The sequence below is a fragment of the Cololabis saira genome, chromosome 21, assembly GCF_033807715.1.
Source record: "Cololabis saira isolate AMF1-May2022 chromosome 21, fColSai1.1, whole genome shotgun sequence".
In the NCBI taxonomy this organism is placed as follows: Eukaryota; Metazoa; Chordata; class Actinopteri; order Beloniformes; family Belonidae; genus Cololabis; species Cololabis saira.
Window position 1 is genome coordinate 20318408 of NC_084607.1, and position 22533 is coordinate 20340940.

The following is a 22533-nucleotide window of genomic DNA, read 5'->3' on the forward strand; positions in this document are numbered from 1 at the left end:
ACAAGAAGGTTACGTTGTCACTTACACTACTGTAAGTGTAGCAATCTACTTCCTGCAAATATGTTAAATTAGGCTAGCAAGGGCTTTGTCTGACGGGGTTACCTGATGTACAGAGGAGGTACCGGTATATACCCTCTTATCAAATTCTGGAGTTGATGGCAAATAAGCCACTTCCCAGAATGTTGGTGTATCCCTTTAAAATCTGCAAACCTGAAAGCAATGCTGAAAATAAATAGTTATAAATCCTCCATCACATATTAACTCAATAAACCTTGAGCATTAAAGTCATGTCATTCCTTTTATGTTTTAAGACTTTAGAGTTAAACTGTTGTTTCTATTTACTATTTGTGCAAAATTAAAACTAGCATTGCTAGTAAAGGTGTAATCCATAACAAATGGGTAAACAGAATCCAAAACTTCCATGTGGAAAATAAATGAAAAAATAATATTGTCAGGAAATAGAATATTACATTTGGTTTAAAATGATGTGCTCATTTCTTGATCATTTTTTGTTAATGTCAAAGCAAATTGAAAATACAAAAAAAAAACATGTGGCGATAAAAATGGGGAGGCTGAATGTGGTGATGTAACAGCACCCTGCACATCTGAATAGCTCACTTCAAAAGCTTTTTTTTTTTTCTTTCTTTTTTTTTAAACTTAAGCCATTCCAAATGACGGGGCATAGTTGTGTTTTGTTTTGGGGTTGCATGGGGTTACATCCAAATATAGGCCCTAAAGTCATAATATGTTTATTTTCAATATAAGTGTGTCAGCATCAGATCTATGATGCATTTTGGAAGTTTTTCATTCAAATTTATTTAACTCTTTTGTTCTATCCATGAAAAATCTTTTCCAAAATGCGTTGCATGAAACAAGCTAAATCAAAGATCTGTTAAAGGATTGAAGATAGTGTAGTTAATGCTTTGCATAAAATTTGCTTTCCTTTGTTCTCAGACTGACATGAAGATCAAAGTGTTGGCGGCAAAGCACCAGGAGGAGATACTGAAGATGCAGCAGAGACATGATGCAGATGTTGAGAAGGTAAAAATGAAAACTTTGAAGTGCCGGCGTCTCTGACTGCACCACCTAACCTTGCAACTGGACACTTCAGCATCGCTATTGTGTTGTATAGAAGTGATAAACATGAGCAAAACTCCATGTTATTGAATGTTACCACAATCAAATCCCACTAGTATGTATTTGCATGTCATATATGTCGAGTTAAGGTTCCACAGAGACATCACGCATTGCATAAACCCAAAATTTGTCTGAGCTTAAGTATACCTTCTCTATAACCTAAAGTCAAATCCTCAATTATACGAGCAGGTCTGCTAAATGAGTGTTCATGAGAACTATTTAACCCGTATTGCAATAGTCACCATTGATCCGGATTCCACTTTGTGTCTCATGAAAAGTGAAAGAATACTTATTACCCCATCTCACGGAATAATAATCTTTTCAAAGCTTTTTGTCAGTGGTAAAAGAAGCAGTAAGGCTGGTTTATTCAATAGGTGCCCATCAGTTAGTCGGAGGATCAAACACCTGGGATCGCTGTGACTTTCCTTTGCTGCCATAGGAGCTTTTATTGAAACAGAGAAAAGCAATCCAATTTTCTCTCTACTTTAAGATGGCCATTGCGTCTTTGTGTTTGACAAAAAGCAGGATGACAGCTCATCCTCTTTGACTCTTTTTCTCCATAATTGCATGCAGATTGTGAGTTGTGTTTGATTTCATTTCTGTGGAATTTTATCCCGCATCCACTCTTGGGTCTACAAGGGGAACTTATTTGAGGGATGCACTGATGAGCCTAATTGAGGGTGGTCAAGCTAGACTCTGGCTTAATTAGCTTACCTAAGTTGAGAGGTGAATGAAAGAGCATCCTGCAGTATTGCATGTTAATGGTTACAGATTGGCTCAAGTGAGGGAGCCCATGTTTTCCTTGCATATGGATGTGATCGGCACTTAACAAAAGACCACAGGGCGCACTTGGAAAAGAGAAAATCTCCATTGAACATTAGTTTTCTACATCCTGTTGGAAGTGAAGCGTATTTTCTCCAGCCAAATGCGATAGGCTACAAAAATGTAAGTCCTACAGGCACCAAGTTTGGTCCTTAGATGCCTGGTCAGTAAATTGACTAGTGCGAGTGAAATGAGCCATGTTTGTATAAAAGTCCTCCTAGCAAGTTCATCCTCTCTCAATGTACATTATCTGCAAGCACTACTGTCAAAACTACTTTTTATTTATTTATTATTTATCTGCTGATGGACTGCAAAGTTATGCACAAATCAAATTTGATTATTTGGTCAGCTATGACACAAAAGCCAATATCTTTTCATTCCAAGTTAAAACATCAAACTTAATTTCCACATCTTTCCATGGAAGCACATGAGATTATGCGGAAATCCAGTTATCGGGGGCGCTCCATTTGTCCCATGTCAGTTCAGTGAGATTTAAACACACCTTGGTATAGCCATGCTTGGACTTGTTTGATATAGTATCCAAAAGTTCCACTTCAAGTGAAAGTAAACAAATTACTCTAAGAATGTTCATCTGATTTCCACGGAATTTGAGGCAATTCATCTCGAAACTGTGCTGACACACACTGACAATGTTTTCAGATTTTTTTTTTCATTTTTTAAAAATAATTTCATAGTTACAAATCAAATAAATTTGTGGGTGTGGCTCAAAGTTGCTTTTTGGTCTGTATCTGATGATGCAATTATCCAAACTTAACTAAACAGCGGTGCTTGGACCCTGATGATTGCTGCTTGCAGTGATATTTCTTTTGTTTGTTTTTTTTTCATCTGAAGTTTAGTTTGCTTTACTTCATTCACTGGTTAAAACTGTGGCGAGCCGACTGGATTCCCCCTACATTAGGATCTCAAATAAGCACCTCAAATGGGCACCCTAAAAGCTTTCATTTCCAACAGTCGAGTACACTGTCTTTGGACCTGACACTGTGTCGTGGCCTTGTTAGATGGGCCCTAAATCTCTTTGGGATGGTGAAAAGGGGAAAAACAGATATGCTCAAATATTTTGTGAACTTTGCTCCTGTCGCCCAATCGTCCTTTCATCTCCCCGTACCATTCACACATGGATGATGACAGGCTTGGCTAATAAGTATCTTCATCAGCTTCTAGAGTACAAAAAAAAAAAATCCTTTGGTTTCCTCCCATTCAGTTTGAAAAACAGAGCACATATTTTTTGGGGAAAAAAAATGTATCCAGTGATTTTAATTACATGATTCATATTTTTTATGTTTAAATTGAGTCCGAGATTAAAAGAAAAAGACAATCCTCCTTCTCAGCGATATTGCACACTGTTATCATATATTGAACAAAAACAAAGCCAATATCTTACTAAGTAAGTGTTGGGAGAACTGACTGCTTCCTAAACAATAAATCAATAAATCAGTTAATCAACAGTATTTGACTTGGCTGCTACATACTCCCAGATTCCCACGCCAATGTTGAATCATGTATACATATTGTGTAAGTGAGCAGTTGAGTGCGCTAAGCGGTCTTTTTATACTGCAGCTACAACTCTCCATGGCCTAATTTAACTAATTACACACAGATGGCGGTGCCAAGGGGATTCACTCATCATCGTCTCAGCACAGGTGGTTCACTCACTTGCTATTTCACTCATTTTGCTTGTAGTCTTGTTAGGAATAGACATCCCCGAGAAGGATGAAGCTTCCTCAGGTCTCACTGGGAAGTTCCACAGGGATTCTCATAGATGACTCTATTTTTGACTATTTTAAGTACACCGCCATCACAGTTTATCATCTGATGAAATATCATCATTTTTTTAAATTCGCTATTTAAATTTTCATGTTGGGCACCACGGTGACTGGTTCAAAAATCCTGGCTGGGCCTGTGTCTGTGTAGAATTTGCACGTTCTTACTCTGCTTGCATGGGTTTTGTTCCAGGTTCTCCAGTTTCCTCCCAAAGACCAGAAACACATCTGCTAGGCCTAGGGTAATTCGTAACTGCCTATAGGAGTGAGTGGGAACGTGTCAGCTTGTTCACCTACAGGTGTATGCAGCCCACTGATGGACTGGTGACCTGTCCAAGTGCAACCTTGCTTTTGTCCTAAATAAACCTGGGATAGGTTCTAGCAGATCAATCTTACCCTCAAAAGGAAAAAGAAAAGCAGACTTTACTTCACGAGGAAGCTTAGGTATTCAGCGTTTGCAGCAAGAGGTTGTATATCTTCTATCAGTATGTTGTGGAGAGTGCAATTACATCTGCGGTCATCTGTTGGGAGGGCAGCATCAGAGCCAGTGACTGAAAGAAGCTGAATAATGCTAAACAGGCTGGTTGGGTTCTGGGCACGGTCCTGGAGTCTCTGGAGCTGATTGTGCGAATGAGGACGCTTCATTAAATGTAGAAGATCATCAACAATCCTGAGCATCCTCTTCACAACACAGTGATTTAGTAAGGTGTCTTCGGTTTGGCTACATTCACGCTGCAAGCAAAGGGAACTCAAATCCAATGTATTTATTTTTCCATATTTGATTGTCTGAACAGCTCAAATTACACTAAATCTGCTACTAAATCATATATATATACCGGTATATCTAATGTTTTTCTAATGCAACTTCATCTTAATCTATCTCTTTCTCTATGTTGTTGCAAACTAGAATTTCCCCATTTTGGGACAAATAAAGGTTCTCTTATCCTATCTTCAAGTTTGGACTGTCAGGTCGCATCTCACCTGTCTTTGACGTAACTGTTATTTGATTAATGTCACAATTCTGCGCTGAGGGAATTTTTTGATGAAATCTGGTCCAGTGAAGCCGGACATGTCACAGTCCACCAACCCTGGCTCTCTGATCCTTCAGCCACACGTTTCTGTACAGATGTTGAGGCCATCGCTCCACACGTGGTCAATATTAAAAATGTTGCTCTTCTCACCTTTGCTGAGGTCCACAGCAGTGAAATCTTTCTTCCCCATATTCTGCACATTTTCTGTCTCTTAAAAAGAAATCTACATGGTTTATTGCCTCAATGAAGTGTGTGTGTGTGTGTGTGTGTGTGTGTGTGTGTGTGTGTGTGTGTGTGTGTGTGTGTGTGTGTGTGTGTGTGTGTGTGTGTGTGTGTGTGTGTGTGTGTGTGTGTGTGTGTGTGTGTGTGTGTGTGTGTGTATATATATATATATATATATATATATATATATATATATATATATATATATATATATATATATATATATATAATGTGTATGTATGTATAAATGAGCACTTATGGTTTGCTACAATATAGAATTAAGTGCCAGTGCCTTCTCTAGGCTCTAAGGCTTATACAAATCCAAATTCTCAGCATTTAAAATGTAATATTCCTTTGCAGAATGAGCTGATATCTGTTCTTTTCTATTTTAGATTTTAGACCGCAAAAATCTTGAGATTGAAGAGATGAAGAGCCTTTACCGGGCCAAGCAGAAGGAATCGGAGGAGATGATCCGAACGTTGGAGAAGAAAGGTGAGAGGTCACGTGATTGCATCGCTAACTGGAAGGATGTTTATAGTTGTGTCTGTCAACACTCATAGTTAAAAGCCCATGAAGATACAATTCCATGAGAGACTGCGATGGTGTGGAGTGATGTTTTCCAGCTGTACCGTTCAATCTAAAGTTTAATCACATAATGAGCACCTTTTTTTCCCCCATGTGTAGTCTTCCTTTTATCCCCATCTATGTCATTCTCCTTTCTCATGTACTTAATCATCTGTCTTCACAAGTATTTCATCAAAAACATTTACTTGGCAGAGGTAGGCAGCTCTTGTCATTTTATAGAGGTGAAATCCTTTTTGACAGTGCATCAATGCGCACAAGTGCACGTCCGCCTGTTTGTGTACATGTGCTCTTACCCCGAGGCAAGGCCTAACTGCTGCTTGCATGTTTGTGTCCACACTCTCCCACAGTTCAAAGTGTGCTGCGTGAATCCCAGGTCATCTGTGAGAGCAAAGAGAAGCAGATAGCCGAGCTGAAGAAGATGTCTGATCAGAGTGCTGACTCTTTAAAAAATGGGTGGGAAAAGAAGGTATGAGAATACCCCCCCACCCCCCCACCCCCTGCCCCAAATGTAACGAATGTAACCCTGGGCAAGATTAAGATTTGTTTGGCTTGAGGCAAGCAGCAAGGAAGAAAAAGGTCATTAATACTACCATGTAGTACTGAAGCCAGTCTGGGGTTTTCAGTGTGCCAGTATGATAACTCAAAGTAGCTGTTGGTGCTGAATGAAATCATTATAAAAACTAAACTCTTCACGGTCATTTAGCATGTGGTGAACAACGGTGGGCAACAGATTTTCTCAGATGTCAAATGAAGACGAAAAAACATGGAACCATAAAAATAACATTTAGCCCCTTCGTTAACAAGATGTTACAGGTTTTTTGTTTATTCTTAAGTTGTGGGTCGTTTTCCAGGAATGTCATGCACCTTATCCAGAAATCTGAAAAGTTAAGCCAATTGATTATTATTATGCACACTTCACAAGTCTAAACACAAGTCAACTGTGATGATACTCAAGTTGTGTCTAAACCCACCTAAGAACCCACCCAGAAATGACCACCGACCACAGATGTGTGTGCTTGTGGTCAGTGCTGCTCTGTGCTGTGGTCAGACTGTTGGACAGATGAGGCACTTGGAGCATTCTTTTAGTATTTTTCAGATGAAGCAGTTTAATTTCTGAATAAACCAAAAGTTGTTTTTTTTTTTCATTCTATTAACTTGTAGAAGTCTTGACTTCTCTCTCCCGTACTCCAGCTAACCACAGCAGTTAATGCAAGTATTTTTTTGGAGATTGTATGCTTGCAAGTTTTGTTGGCCTATTTTTAAGAATATTTCTGAGAAGTTGCTTTTCTTGTGTATTTATACGAGCATGTTCGAGCCAGATTTTAACAGTAATATATGATATTCATCAGTTCTGTATTGTCTTTGGACTGCTGATACATTTTGATCATTTTTACATGCAGAGCTCTCTCTTTCTCTCCCTCCATCTCTCTGTCTTACATGCCTATGTCCCTCCCCTACTCTGTTCCTACTCTTGAATTTTCTGAATGGAATGAAAAATTCTTCAATGATAGCCTTGGGTGCCTGTTTATTTGCAGGGCTGTAGTCATCAAAGCCTTTCAATAGCAAAGAAAATACCACTCTGACCTGTAACCCAGTGGCTGTGCCATTATTTGACTGTAACAATGAGCTTGCATAAGCAGACCGCATCATTGTAATCCTGGTGAAAAAACAGTGCCACAGTAATATTGTTGGACAAAGTTTGAAAAAGACCATAGAGTTGAGAACACAGCGCGATCAAGCATTCGGTTAAGTATGTGTCCAAGAGTTAAGTTAAAAAGGGATATGATACAAAGCTGGCAGGGCACCGGGGGTGGATGACATTCGCCCTGAGTACCTCAAGTCTCTGGATGTCGTAGGGCTGTCTTGGTTGACACGCCTCTGCGACATCGCATGGAGGAAGGGGACAGTACCGCTGGAGTGGCAAACCGGGGTGGTGGTCCCTCTGTTTAAAAAGGGGGACCGGAGAGTGTGTTCCAACTATAGGGGGATCACACTTCTCAGCCTCCCCGGGAAAGTCTACGCCAGGGTACTGGAGAGGTGAATACGGCCGATAGTTGAACCTTGGATTCAGGAGGAACAATGCGGTTTTCGTCCCGGTCGTGGAACACTGGACCAGCTCTATACCCTCCGCAGGGTGCTCGAGGGTTCATGGGAATTTGCCCAACCAGTCTACATGTGTTTTGTGGATCTGGAGAAGGCATTTGACCATGTCCCTCGTGCCATTCTGTGGGGGGTGCTCGGTGAGTATGGAGTCCGGGGCCCTCTATTAAGGGCTGTCCGGTCTCTGTATGATCGAAGCAGGAGTCTGGTTCGCATTGCCGGCAGTAAGTCAGACTTGTTCCCAGTGCATGTTGGACTCCGGCAAGGCTGCCCTTTGTCACCGGTCCTGTTCATAATTTTTATGGACAGGATTTCTAGGCGCAGCCAGGGGCCGGAGGGGATCCGGTTTGGGAACCACAAGATTTCATCTCTGCTTTTTGCAGATGATGTTGTCCTGTTGGCTTCATCGGACCGGGACCTTCGGCATGTGCTGGGGCGGTTTGAGGTTGAGTGCGACGCGGCAGGGATGAGAATCAGCACCTCCAAATCTGAGGCCATGGTTCTCCATCGGGAAAGGGTGGCGTGCCTTCTCCGGGTGGGTGGAGAAGTCCTGCCTCAGGTGGAGGAGTTCAAGTATCTCGGGATCTTGTTCACGAGTGAGGGAACAATGGAGCGTGAGATTGACAGACGGATCGGTGCAGCATCCGCAGTTATGCGGTTGATGTACCGGACCGTCGTGGTGAAGAGGGAGCTGAGTCGAAAGGCGAAGCTCTCGATTTACCGGTCAATCTACGCCCCTACCCTCACCTATGGTCATGAACTTTGGGTAGTGACCGAAAGGACAAGATCGCGGTTACAAGCGGCCGAGATGAGTTTCCTCCGCAGGGTGGCTGGACGCTCCCTTAGAGATAGGGTGAGGTCACTCGGGAGGAGCTCGGAGTCGAGCCGCTGCTCCTTCACATTGAGAGGAGTCAGCTGAGGTGGCTTGGGCATCTGTACCGGATCCTCCTGGACGCCTCCCTAGGGAGGTGTTCCAGGCATGTCCCACCGGGAGGAGACCCCGGGGAAGACCCAGGACACGCTGGAGAGACTATGTCTCTCGGCTGGCCTGGGAACGCCTCGGACTCCCCCCGGAAGAGCTGGAGGAAGTGTCTGGGGTGAAGGAAGTCTGGGCATCCCTGCTGAGGCTGCTGCCCCCGCGACCCGGGAACGGACAAGCGGAAGAAGATGAGTGATGAGTGAGATGATACAAAGCTGTGAGTAAAAAACCTGGGACTGATATACATCTATATATTGTACTTCCAGCTGCATGCTGCCGTGACAGCGATAGAACAGGAAAAATTTGAGCTGCGGAAGAAACACACGGAGAGTATCCAGGAGCTGCTGGAGGACACCAACCATAGACTGGCTAAGATGGAGTCTGAGAACAGCGCTCGGGCACAGGCCACTGTGAGTACTGCCATGTATGAGTGTGTCTGTACTTGTGATCAGTGCTGGAACTACAATAGCTGTATTCACTTGCTTGATGCTGCTTTGCAGTAAACTTTAATCCAAATAAGGTCATGATCAAAACAGCCAACAATTAAAAAATATGGCCAAGCCTTTAGTTGTCAAGTTCTTCGAGACAGGTAAGCACTTAACTACAAAATACAATCCTGTGTGAGTTTTTGCTGCAGTTAAAAATACCAAATGGGCTACACATGTACTGTAGCAGTCGTGAAATTTTTGAGGACAAGTGCAAAACAAAGAGACATGGCACAAAAAATAAACTTATGAACTGTCTTTGTGGGATGCACACAACAAGTCAATAATCAGCAGATGCATCTCACCACAGAGCATTGATATTATGAACGACGCAGTTAACAAGCAGTTCAGTCCCTTGTGCTTTACTTTTGCCTCTTATATGCAATCTCAGTTTTTGTTTTTTGTCACATTATTTTATTGGTAATTTTACCTTCGGGTCCAAATGTGCTAGTACATTTGAACATTGAATTCATCAATCTGAATTTCTTAAAGTTCTCTTCAGTCATACCTTATTAATACTTGAAGGGTATATAGAAGATGTTTTTGCATTTGAGTGTGTGCAGATCCTGCTTAGGTCAAAAGTATACACAAGTCCCATATCTAATAATGAAACAAACAGTGACCCAGTTTACTCTGTGGCTGAAATGAAAGAAGATATCCTCTAACCTCTGGGTGAGAATTACCGCGATATCAGACGTCTGTCATCTCTATAAAGGTCTTTGATCCAAGTCTATATTAAATCTTACTCATGGCTATGATTTTGCTCAAAGATTGGTGAACTCTAACACACGCGCGCGCACACACACATACACCTCTCATAGCTGCTTTGTCTTTGATGTTAAATTAAAAGGCTTTCAAATAGAAATGTGCACTTTTTATTACTTTGGATCATCAACACCAAAGGCCAGTCCAATGCAGCTTTATTAATAGCGTTGTTATCTATATCAGCATTCAAGGGTGTCCATACAGGTCACACGTGCGCACGTATTGCTTCTGGCCTTAATCTGTCGACAGGCCTACATTTAAGAGGCATCAAGCACTGGATGGGGCTGGACTCTCTGTAAGGCCCCTTTTTTAATAATTAAGCACAGACAAGGTCCAAGAAAATGAAAAGAGCCCGTTGTCATTGGATATAAGCTGCAGTGTGATGGGCTGATCTGCAGACTTTATCCTTGAGTTGCAACAGCACATTTTATTCAATCAGCATAGCTCTTTAGTACCAGTATTCAGTGCTTTAAGTGGGCCGGTTGGACCCGGTATGTGGTACCGACTCTTGTAAATCCCCTTAAATCCAGTTTTAAGCTAGTTTTGGTTGATTAACCACACGTACACACCTTCAAGTGGATGTTAGAGTTTGGGAAAAGAGACTCAGTGGAGGGAAAACAATCACGGCTGGGATTTTGAATTCGATATTCAACATGTTTATGCAGAGACTGTATATAGCTAGTCAATATATTTAGTTTTTGAAGACATTAATATTTTTACACTTTATGTTTTTAAGGTGCTTTGATTTTATTTCTTTGTTTTCTCAATGATATTTCCATGCCACGTTAAAGCAGCACTATGTAACTTTTCCACCTTAATATAATATTTCCAGTCATTGTGATGGTACATCAACTTACAACAGGTTTAATGAACCTCTGTCATGGTCTGAGGGGTCTGTATCGCCTTCACTGGCACTATGTAACTTCGAGGTGCATGGTAGGAACCCTTCCACACTAAAAAACTACACATTTTTACGGCTTTGACTGCTTTACGGCATACGTCACTTCCCCCTCCTTCCCGATTCGTAGTCGAGACGAAAGCTGGGCGGGCGTGGAGCGCAGAGCTCAGCAGAAGCTGGTGTCATGGCCGAAGCAGCGAAAAAAACGAAGAAAATAAAAGTTTTATCGGAGGAGGCGAAAAACGATAGCGGGAGAGTAACAAGCTAAATGCCCGGACAAAAACAAAAAAAAAATGCCCGGACAAGAATAAACATTGGCCCGGCGTTCACTCGCTGGCGTGAGATGAAAGACAAGAGATACAGAATTGTTATGATACAAATGTAAATGTAGAGTTCTATGTTCAATAAGAATCAAATTTAGAATGTTTTCACATACATATTCGTCTTGGGTTCTAGTATTTTTCCTGAGAACTGTAAAATTGTGCAGGGCTGATCTGCAAAATATAAGGAATGGGCATTCAGTTATTCACAGGTTATAAAGTATTTTTTTATTTTGTCAGTATGTTGGACTACTAATTTATGACGAAGTCCCTCTAAAAAACGTGACAGGAAAAAGGTGCAGTAGAACAAAACCAGAGCGTTTGTAGTTTGGGGCGCATTATCTCGCTGAAACAGGACAGGGTGGCGGGGGTGACTTCACCAATAAAACCAAGTTGAACTTAGTAATTTTTCAACATCATCATATTATATTGTTTATCCAAAAATAGATACATTACCTCTTCGCTAACCATCCTGCAAACGACCGCCGAAAACAGAAAAGTAGTTTTGAAAATCCGTCCCGTCTTATTTCATTCACTATCAAAACAAATGCACGTGACGGGGACAGGATCTTTCCGGCAGTACGCGCGGGTGCTCATGGGAAATGTAGTGTTCTTTCTGGTAAAGCACTACCGCTTTTGTCCAAAGGAGCCACCAAACTCAACAAAAGCTGAAAGTTACATTGTGCTGCTTTAATGCCATGAAGGTTAAAGTTAATAAACCATTATTAACAAAGTTAATAAACCATTATTAACAAAGTTAATAAACGTGGCCCTGTGATGTGTGTGTGTGTGTGTGTGTGTGTGTGTGTGTGTGTGTATATATATATATATATATATATATATATATATATATATATATATATATATATATATGTGTATGTATATATGTATATGTATGTATATATATGTATGTATATATATGTATATATATATATATATATAGATATGTATGTATGTATGTATATATATATATATGTGTGTGTATGTGTATATATATGTGTGTGTGTGTGTGTGTGTGTGTGTGTGTGTGTGTGTGTGTGTGTGTGTGTGTGTGTGTGTGTGTGTGTGTGTGTGTGTGTGTGTGTGTGTGTGTGTGTGTGTGTGTGTGTGTGTGTGTGTGTGTGTGTGTGTGTGTGTGTGTGTGTGTGTGTGCGTGGGTGCGCGGGTGCGCGGGTGCGCGCGTGCGCGCGTGCGTGTGTGTTTTTGTCCCATATTTGTATGATAGACAGCAGGTCAATAGGGGGAGTACTGGCACTTATTTTTTTCCACTTAAAGCACTGCCAGTATTGAGTGAACGGTGGTGCAGCTGTCTCACAGCTATAAGGTCCTGGGTTCAATTCTCGCTGGTGAGTGCTGAGGGTGTGCCTTTCTCATGTCCCTTGGTGGGGTTGACGAAAGTTTGCATGTTCTCCCCCGTGTTCCCTTGGGTTGCTAATGTGAGCTACCCTCACAAAAACGCTCGCTGTACAGATGGGGTGGGGAGTATCTGGCCGGAATAACGTGATCCTTCCACACGCTACGTCCGGCCGGAGAAGCCCCACCCTGTCTGGTGAAAAGAAGCGTCCGGTTCACTCCTCAAGTAAGGAGGAGACTTGAGCTCAGTGTAGGGCCTGCCGGGGTTGGTAGCACCGCCGGTTCTAGGATTTTTCTGAAACGGGCCATTTAGGGGGCCAAATGTAACCTTCAGGGGCCAACAGTATTAAGCCCCTTTCACATAGAGGGCACAAAGCGGCGACCGTTGCCGCCTTTCGCATTCATTGTGTATGTGCTACCGCGGCGCAAGAGCGGCGTGCTCTGCCGCCGAGCTGGACGCCACGCAAGAGAACATTGAACATTTTTTTATTTCACCGTGCCTCCGCTGTGACGACATCTCGGCGCGTGCAATAGGAGAGAAGTTGGTTGTGATCCTGCTGAGGCTTGGACCAACTCTCCCCAACAGTCTGTCAAACTGCTCCCTGTTCAGCCTGAAGTACCTGTAAGCTCATCATGGAGCTGTAGGTCCCGAACAAGCCCGTATTCCCCCAAAACCTGTGCGTGCCTTGCTCTGTGCCCTACTCTGCGCCGACTCTGCGCCCACCCGGCGGTGTGCACGGCACAAACCACGCTCTATGTGAAAGGAGCTTTAAGCGGTGAAATTAAAGAATTTTCAATTCGAGCAGGCAGCAACACAAACCCCACGGCAGGCGCCCTCTTGCGCGCCGCCGAGCTCGGCGGTAGAGCGATCCGCTCTTGAGCCGCGGTAGCACCTACACAATGAATGGGAAAGCCGGCGGCGGTCTGCGCTTTGCGCCCTCTAAGTGAAAGGGGCTCCTTTTAATTTAACATCATCCTCTTTCTTTGGAAGCAGAATGAAAACGCAATCCTTACGTTACGTTCAGCCCGCCACAAATATTTTAAAAGGAAGTTAGCCCTCCCTCCAAATCAAACTGTCCAATAACGTCTACCATAATCTGATTGTCCCACCTAGAGTGCACTGAGCTGTTTCATCTTCTATTCAGTTGTATTGACGTAATAGGCGCCACCAACAGTTTGGGGGTGGAACTGCAGCAGTGATTATCAAATTCTCAGCTTGCCCGTTGATTGACAGAACAGGGGCACTTCAGGGGCCAATCAGATTACAGACGGGGCCTCTGCCCCCATGCCCCCCCCCCCCCCCCCCCCCCTAGATCCGCCCCTGTTGGTAGAGGGAGCAATGCCCAGGACTGACTCAGGTAGGAGCACTGGGTGATTAAAAATGGGAAAAGAAGGGATGAAAACATACACCATGAAGATTTCCATCTGACTATCTGAGTTGGATTCCAAACATCAGACATTCCAACTTAAACTTCCAACTCAGACATTTCTACTTTCAAATTAATATGTAATGCACTGTAACAACTAACAACGCTGCTGCAACAATTCTATTCCCTCTACATTTTTTTTCTTTTAATTTTCACATAGAGGAAAAATGCTGTTCTTGCTTCTTTTTCCTTTTTCTATCTCGGTATGGCTTTGCAGCCAGGTAAAAAAAAAAAAAGATAAATTGCATTTGCTATACCGTATTATAAGGCGCACCTTCAATGAATGACGTATTTTAAAACTTTTTCCATATATATGGCGCTACAGTAGAGGCTGGGGTTACATTATGCATCCATTAGACCAGTGATTCTTAACCATAGGGCCGCGGCCCACACTTGGGCCGCGAGCGCCACCTAGTGGGCCGCAAAAAGAATTCTGTTTTGTACGTGTGGGCCGCGTGGGCCGCGGGACTGCATAGCAACTCCCGACCAAATGAGGAGAAGAAGACACTCAGCTAGCTGTACGTGTAATAGTAAGAGGAATGGTGTGTCTTTACAGAGAAAATCCTTCATTTTGCACAGAGTACGTTTAGATCCGCCAGGATCAGGGATCGATTACTTGGGTCTGCGCCCAGAGCGAGCGAGCGCGGCGTGATCATTTATCCCGACGCGTCCCCGCGGCCGGGGAGGTCGGTTGAGGCTGCCGCTCGGGCGGCGGCTCCGTCGTTACTGGTGAAAGATGGTAGATGTAGATGCGTGGGCTGTCTTGTCTGCTGGACTGGACTGTTCGGGCTTTCGAAAAAAGCATCGGAAAGTGATTGCTGCAGCGCGACCAGAGAGCTGCAGTGCGGGCTCTGCCCGTCGCAGCTGATCAGGCTCGGATGAAACCCGACACACTGACTCCTGACAACTTATTAATGTAAATAACTTAAAGTAAAATCAAACTAAGTTTTGTCCTGTCTCTATTTTTAAATATGCACACACTTGTATGCCTGTGTGTGCGTGTTGTAAGGCGGTGCTCCGTGTGTGTAGACGCTGCTTTTCCACACGGCGCGCCGTGTGTGTGTTTTTAAATCCAGAAATGACACACACAAAACTGAGGGTGCGCCTTTCCACACGGCGCCGTATGGTCGTAAAAATACGGTAATTAGCTTGACTATATACAGAGATGAGAAGCGTAACAGGTGGAAATGAAAGTTCAACCCGGAATGGACAGATTCATCCTGGTTCAGTCTTCACACTGGGACAAAACCAGTGTCTTATACGTTCAGAGACCATGGCATTCAAAGTGTGAAAGTGAAACGCCACTGAAACAAAACACAAAGTTTTTCATCAAACATATCCACTCAAGTCTGAACTGAAGTCACAGAAAAATAAGCTGACCATCTTAAAACATCCTGCCCATGTTTGGGTCCACATACAGCTGTGAAGCAGGTTTCTCCACAGTGAACATAATAAAACTAAATATCGTTCCAGGCTCAACAATGAGCACCTTTACATGCATATGAGAACCTGACACCATCCAGCCCAGATTTAAAGTCCTGACAGGAGAAATTAGAGCTCAGTTCTCTCACTGAACGACAGAAAGTGGGGGCATAAGATTAAAAGAGGGGAAGAAAGAGAGAGTGCAAAACTGTTAAATTGTTAAGATGTGTTTATATTCATTTACCATAAAAATGTGTTGAGACAATTAACAAAGAAAAGGGGAAATTCAAACTGCTGGTAGAGAAATAAAATAAGATAGCATTTGAAAAATAAAATAAAATCTATTTTGTTTTTAAGAGAAAAAAATATGTTTAATTCAAGTTACACATGTTAAGTGGCAAATATGTGCTTTTTTAATATAACAGTCAGATGCAGATGTTGATACAACTATGAGGCTACTTGAATATATATATATATATATATATATATATATTTTTTTTTTTTTTTTTTTTTTTTTTTTATTTATTTATTTATTTATATATTATTATATATTATTTTATGATGTTCTGGACCTTCGCTTGAGTAAATTTTCTCTAAATGGACCTCTTAAAGTTTCAGTTGAATACCCCTGCTATACAGTGTTAGTATTTAATGGGCCCCGGGCCACTCTGTACTGAAAAAATTGGGCCCCAAGGTCAGAAAGGTTAAGAACCCCTGCATTAGACCAAGGGTCGGCAACCCGCGGCTCTTTCGTTTTTATACTGCGGCTCCGAGTGGCTTGGGAAATTAAATTACAAAAAAAAAAAAAAACTAAGTATTTAATTGAAGTGTATTTTATTTGTGTTAGTTCTTTAATATTTTAGTTCTAAATTGGAAGATTATTGTGATCTTGACATATTAAAATAAATATTTTATCGTTTTTCGTCGCTCAAAATTGATCCATATATAAGGCGCATGGTTAGCTTTTGAAAAAATTGAAGGCTTTTAGGTGCGCCTGCAAGTAGAAATCACACACTTGCTGATATGCATTTATTGCAGGGTAATAAGATCCAATCGCAAATTATTGCTTGTGAATATGTTAATTCCATGTGTGAAGAGACATTCTTAGAGCTGTCCACTTGTGATTCTGTCCACTTCTGATTGGACCACTCAAAATGGCTGATAATAGAAGGTCCAGGTTATTGCACCAGACACGCGGTTGATACATCCATCTCTACACCAAGAGTGTTAACGGAGATTTCATTAGGCCGTTTTTGATAACTGTTTCTTTTATAGTATATCTGCCCAGAAATAATTAGAATACCCACCATTTCTGTCATTTTAAGATCAATTTCAAGCCTAAAAATGTCAATAGCCTTTTTTTACAGAGCAAATTTCATTTCTTTGAATTTTCAGATCATGAAATTAGAATGCGAAAAAATGGACCACAATATCCTAAATGAATAAACTATTGATAAAATACCAATTTAATCTCGAGTAACACATTATTTGTCAGTGCTTTTACCAAAGCCTTGTACATCACTCTGCAGTTAGCAGAGCCAAGCGTGCACATTCATGCACATCAATCCTTCTTGGGTAAGACTAATTAGGACAGAGGAATAGTTCTCTGTTATCATGCTTACATTCAGATTGAATCATTTTTAACCACAGGCTGACGGTTATAAAACATTTTTTACATCCACAACAAAGTAATCAACCAGGAGGACGTAATAGAAGCTTTTCCTGCTCTTTCTGAGAAAAAAAACCCACTGGTCTTCACTTCACCTGGTTTATTGTCACTCTTTATCTGCATGTTTGTATGTGGATTAGCTTCCTGATCACACTAACCCTGATCACGGTGGAACTTCATCTCAGAAGGCAAACCAGAGGACAGTAGCAACAACAATTGACACAATTCTTCTCAGCATTTTTTTCTATTCCTGTTCAGTTTATTTAGGCCCCTCTTTTTTTTTTTTCTTTCTGGTACAATAAGCTGCTTAAATGTTTTGTGACATTTTTATGTAAGCAAACACTGATTCCACAAGTTATATGCCAGGTTCTCATTCTGCACAAAAGTGTCTTTGTTACAACCCTAGTATTAAGTATTAATTATATCAGGAAATAGTTATTAATGCATTTGTAGCAATGTCTCATTAAATTGTTGACTAATAGCTAAAAATAAATGTTTCTTATCTTTGTGTCCTTGGATAATTTATAGTCAATAACTGGACAAAATAGATGGATATTTTGTCCTTTGGGAAAATATCACAAAGAAATTGTTTGACACCTGTACCTTGAGTCTTTGGTCTCCTCTGTTTCTGATAGTTTTCTCTTAATAGATACTAGATTTTAATCCACATTAAGCATTCATGCACACAGTTTGACAAGCCTCAGGAGAAGGCTGCTCATCCAGGCTGCCTTCCAGTTGCCGGCCTGAGTCCTGAGGGGTAAACTGTGAATGGACGTCCATCAAAGCAAATGACTTTATTGCCGAAACTTCAAAGACTTTATCACTAAATCTACGAGGGGGAGTGTAGCTCATAATGTAGCTTATATAGTCTGCACTTCACACCAAGTAATTCCCCTTCTAAAACACCTAATTAGTGGACATAATTTGCTCCCACTGAGTGTGTCCAGGTGTGCCCAGTCAAGGCTCAGAATGCAGACGTGCCTCTTCTCATCTCCTGCCAGAGTGCTAAGTGTCAGCACGTGTCCCCGAGCAACACAAGCCCCTTGTTCCTTTACTTAGCGCCCTATACTGCCGAGGCAGAGACAAGAATCTGCTCGCACTCTTTTCAAACACGCCGGTCCGTCCTCCCCCGTCATTCCACCTTCTGTCATCACCAGCCTCTGTCATCATGCAGATCAGGTAGCGCGCTCCATCTTTTATCAGCACCCCATCATCGCCTTTATCAACCTGCCCGTACCGCATTCCTTGCCGTCATATGTGCATACACAAAGACGTGCATGCAAAGGGACAGTAAGCAGAGAAGGGACTTCTCGTTTCTTCAGAAAGTGCAAGAAGAAGCTGTTGGCTGGACTTTGATACGTTTCTTAATTGAAAATCGGTATCTTTCTGAGTCGACATTTAGTATGAAATAACTCATATCCCAGTTTCATACTTAACTGTAATGATCACTTTGTTTTAAATTTAATACACATTATAACTATGATTAGACTTTAAATTTTATATCAGCTTTATTTACCAAGGGATTAGTCCGTTTTAACCAGCATTTATAGCCTTGAATAAAAATGTCATTATGTCAGCTTAACCTTTATTTCATTGCCAATAAAACTGTTGACCTAAGGGAAATTGAGGAGTAGAATGTTAAAATACTGTAGCCTGTTGCTTTTCAATGAAAGGGCTAGATATTTTGTAAATCTCGTGTGTACATTTAACTGAAACAGAGTTGATTTACAGTGGAGGTTTACATAATTTGCTTCTCTGGAGTTAATGTAGAACATTACCAGAGAAACATGTTTTCATTCATCATAAGCTACGTTCATCCTCAGCTTTGGTTTTGCTGACAAGTTGACAAAGAAAAAGCCCAACGGGGTGAGGTTTTATGGTCAAAAAAGAGAACGTTGTTGACTACTTTGACTGTACATACTACTTTTACTGTACTATGTTCAAACTTCAAGATGCACACATATATCACTTGATATGCTTTTGTTCTGCTATATGTGTTTTGCAACTTTTTAGAAAACATAAGCAATTAATGTACTTGTATTTGTATATGTATTTGATTTAACATGATGGTAATCAAAAACACCAACGTGTGTTCTGTGTAAGTGGTAATCAAATGTAGTTTTTCAAAAATCCTTTTGAAACGAGCACCATTTGTGGCCAAAGAGGAAACTGGAGGAACCGTTTGTCCTCTGCACCCATGACATTTTCTCAGGCTTGTGCCCCCAGTGATTCAAGCTGTTTGGCTCTGTGGTTTTTGTGCATCCTTGTGATCCAGGAACAAACGATGCGTGAGCTGGAGCTGCGGGTGAAGCAGCAGTCAGCAGAGCTCGAGAAGGGCAATGTGCTGCGTCAGAAAGTGACACAGGAGAAGGCCCAGTTGGAGATCCACATTGCATCATTCAGCGCTGAGCTGCAGGAGGCCAACAGACGGTACACAGCCGTTTTTCGTAGTAGAGAAATGTGGCGTTAAAATATTATACGCCTTATTGTATCACTAATATGGAAATCAAGCTTTCAACAATGGGTTTTATTTGTTTTAAAACAACAGTGAGAGGATTTTAGTCATTTTTAGACAACATAAAGTCAGAGTGTGAAAACCTGACCACGTGGCTTTTTAACTGTGTGCAGGATTATGATGCTGCAGCAGGAGAAAGAGCAGCAGAGCAAGCAGCATGAGCAGACCGTACTGAAGCTCCAAGCCAAATATGAGACTGATTTGAACCATTTGACTCAGGAACATGCTCTGTCTGCTGCAAAGGTCCATGGCGCCACAAAACATCACGTAGCTTTTATCGTAAACTGCACATTTTTCTGCTGATTGATACAAGACACAGAATGTGACTTTCTCTTGAAGGCCAGTGACATGTTAGAAGACTTGGAGAAGACTGTGGCACAACTGAAACAGCAGCTCCAGGAAAATGAGCATGGAAGACACCAGCAAGTTCGGGTAAGATTTGGGTGCATGGGCGTAGATGAGCTGGGCTTTAAAGGGGTTTGATCTGAACACCAATCCCCTGTGCTACAATATCATTTCAACTCTGCTTCCTTTCAGGATCAAGAGCTGAAGTTTCAGCAGGAGAAAGATGAGTTGCAGATCAACTGTGAGAAAAAGGTGGCGTTTACTTCCCCAACTAGGAAAACATATTCACATACTATAACTTCCTTCATTTAATTAAAACCAGTCTGGAAGAATCGTTAAGGCCAGGTGGAGATCAAAGCTTTCAGTCACATGCTTCTTGTGTTTCGGATTGTTTTGAATTGTTTTAGAGACGTTGAAGGAATTGAAGTTCATGATTTAGAAGGGTTATGAGGGAAGAAAAGATAAGAATTTGAGACAAATCTACATTAAAGTGTAGGAAAAATTGCAAAAGCGTACATACCGTCAAGTGTTACTGAGATAGGAACTGTCCCTTAAGTGTACCCAGGCCTACACTTAATTGCCCATGCACCTTACATATGAGGGAGCCTCTTCAAAGACATAGAAGAGCCATAAATGCAGAGTACAGAGGCCATTGTTAATTAATCTGAGCTGGACCAGACCAAACTAGGCCAGACTTCTTAGGCAAAGATCGGGTTTAAAGACTGTGCTGCACCTGGGTCATCTTCAAAGTGCCCCATCTACAATGTGTGCCTTGGTGGTAGACTAGCATACTCTGGCCCCTTTAAACGATACACCTGCAAAAACTTAGCAGGCCTGTGTGCTCTTTAGTCAGGGTCAGGGAGAATTTAAATTAAGCCTCCCTCAGTACTTTGGTTTTGATGTCTGTTTCTTATTCTTTCCTTGTAATCAGCCAGTATTTTCCTGCCCCTCTTTTCTCCCATCTTTCTTCTTGAGAGGTGAAATCAATGAATGAAAGTCTGTTGTTCATTTTCTGCTTTTGTCTGGAACAATTCCTCTTTCAACTCCTTGGGATTTCTAAACAGGGCACATACAGAAGACCATAGTACTGTATTTGGGCATGAGAATGGCCCATATGGCTGCCAAAGATCCATGGTGAGAGGCCCCCTTAGCTTTCAGACGGACAGAGATGGTACTTTTGATGTGGTTGTAGAGGGAAGAGACGAGACATGAGGCACAGGGTCACAGCCAGAAGAATTTTCTTGACTTAGGTTTGATGGTGTCTCTTTTTCCTTCCTCTGCTCTGTCTTGTAGGTGTTGGCAGTTCACAGTGAGGCTGAGAAGGAGAAAATAGAGGCCAAGAGGAAGACTGCAAAATTAGAAGATGCATTAAGGTACAAGAAAGGAAGCTGAAACAAAAAATCTTATGTGTTAATTAAATTTCAACAAAAGCTTAATAAGTTGATATTGATGCATAATTTGCGATAAAGCAACACAAAGGGACTTTGGGAATTTTTAGCTAAGAGGGTCTCCTGGACATGGAAGTTGAGCTGTTTTTACAACACTTTCTTAAATGTACTCTTTTTCGGTCTTTTGGTTGATTATTCTCATTTTTTCGTCATCATTTCTTCCATCTTTTCTTTGTTCTCTTAGTCACATCTGCTATGATGTCAGTTGTAGCTCTGCAAGCTAGCTTCAACTTATAGCTGTCATTTATTATTGTTGTTGATGTGTGACACAGTGCCCTGGGGAAGATCTGCTCAAGGAGACAAAATTGAAAAGAACTCTGAAATAAAACAATATACAGACCATATTCAAGAGTCTAGAACCTTTTAGATGCTTTTTGTGTGGTCCCCCTCCTTCCCTGTTTACCAGATGGTTACATCATGGACACATGACCAGCATTTATAGCAATGTGTGTAAGTCTGTATACAGTATATGCTGCAGATGTCTGCAGTTAAGTCCCCTTGGTTGAAAGAATGGAATGTATTCGAGACTTTTCGACAACATGCATGTGTGTGTGCGTCTTTATACGAATGCAATTATAATCTCATGTTTTCATATTACTCATTCTACTGGGTATAGTTTGGATGTGTTACATTCTTTTCTGTTTCGGTGACTTTTGGTCCTGAAACATACATTATGTGCGAAAGGTATAATACTTATTTTACAGTTACAATCACACATTTGGGCCTTGACTTGGGACTTCAGACTTTATTAGAGAGTTGTTTAGATCTGCTGCCTTAAGTCTTTGATCGTGGGTAAAGTGTGTATGAATCCTGATTTAAGGTGGAGTTTGATTTTAACAAGCCAACACTTGCACACTCTCTTTGATCTTTTTTTGTAACCGAGAGTGAAACTGCTGCAGCTCAGAGCCCGGGAAGTCTTATATATCAGAACTTTCAGTGCCGTAGCTGTTAGTGATGGTTTGAAGAAAACTAGGCAATTTAATCATATTAAATTGTTTACATATTGGAAAGACATTGCATTTTTGCAAATGTGATTTAAAGAAAAAAAAATGTTCAGATTTGATGTAAACCTGAATACTCATTCTGAAAAGCAGCATTGCTGGTATTAGTATAATGTCAAAACATATTGAACCAATCTTGTGCATATGTATATCAACATATATCATACATAACTGTATGTTATATGAAAGGATGCATTCACTGAAACTAGACATTAATATTTGATTCTA

The 22533-nt window shown here is 41.4% G+C and overlaps 1 protein-coding gene across 5 annotated transcripts in view; it reads left to right on the plus strand.

Moving 5' to 3' along the window:
- Nucleotides 1-22533, plus strand: part of cep112 (centrosomal protein 112) — a 123391-nt gene that overhangs the window by 27089 nt on the left and 73769 nt on the right. For all 5 annotated transcript variants that reach the window (XR_009770757.1, XM_061712728.1, XM_061712729.1 and 2 more), the window contains 9 exons: nt 955-1041; nt 5386-5485; nt 5926-6044; nt 8924-9067; nt 19272-19426; nt 19625-19754; nt 19851-19943; nt 20049-20108; nt 21150-21229. Coding sequence is in view for 4 of the 5 variants with exons in the window: in XM_061712728.1 (XP_061568712.1) it covers nt 955-1041; nt 5386-5485; nt 5926-6044; nt 8924-9067; nt 19272-19426; nt 19625-19754; nt 19851-19943; nt 20049-20108; nt 21150-21229 (968 nt within the window). In the remaining variant the exon portion in view is untranslated. The remainder of the gene's footprint in view (nt 1-954; nt 1042-5385; nt 5486-5925; nt 6045-8923; nt 9068-19271; nt 19427-19624; nt 19755-19850; nt 19944-20048; nt 20109-21149; nt 21230-22533) is intronic.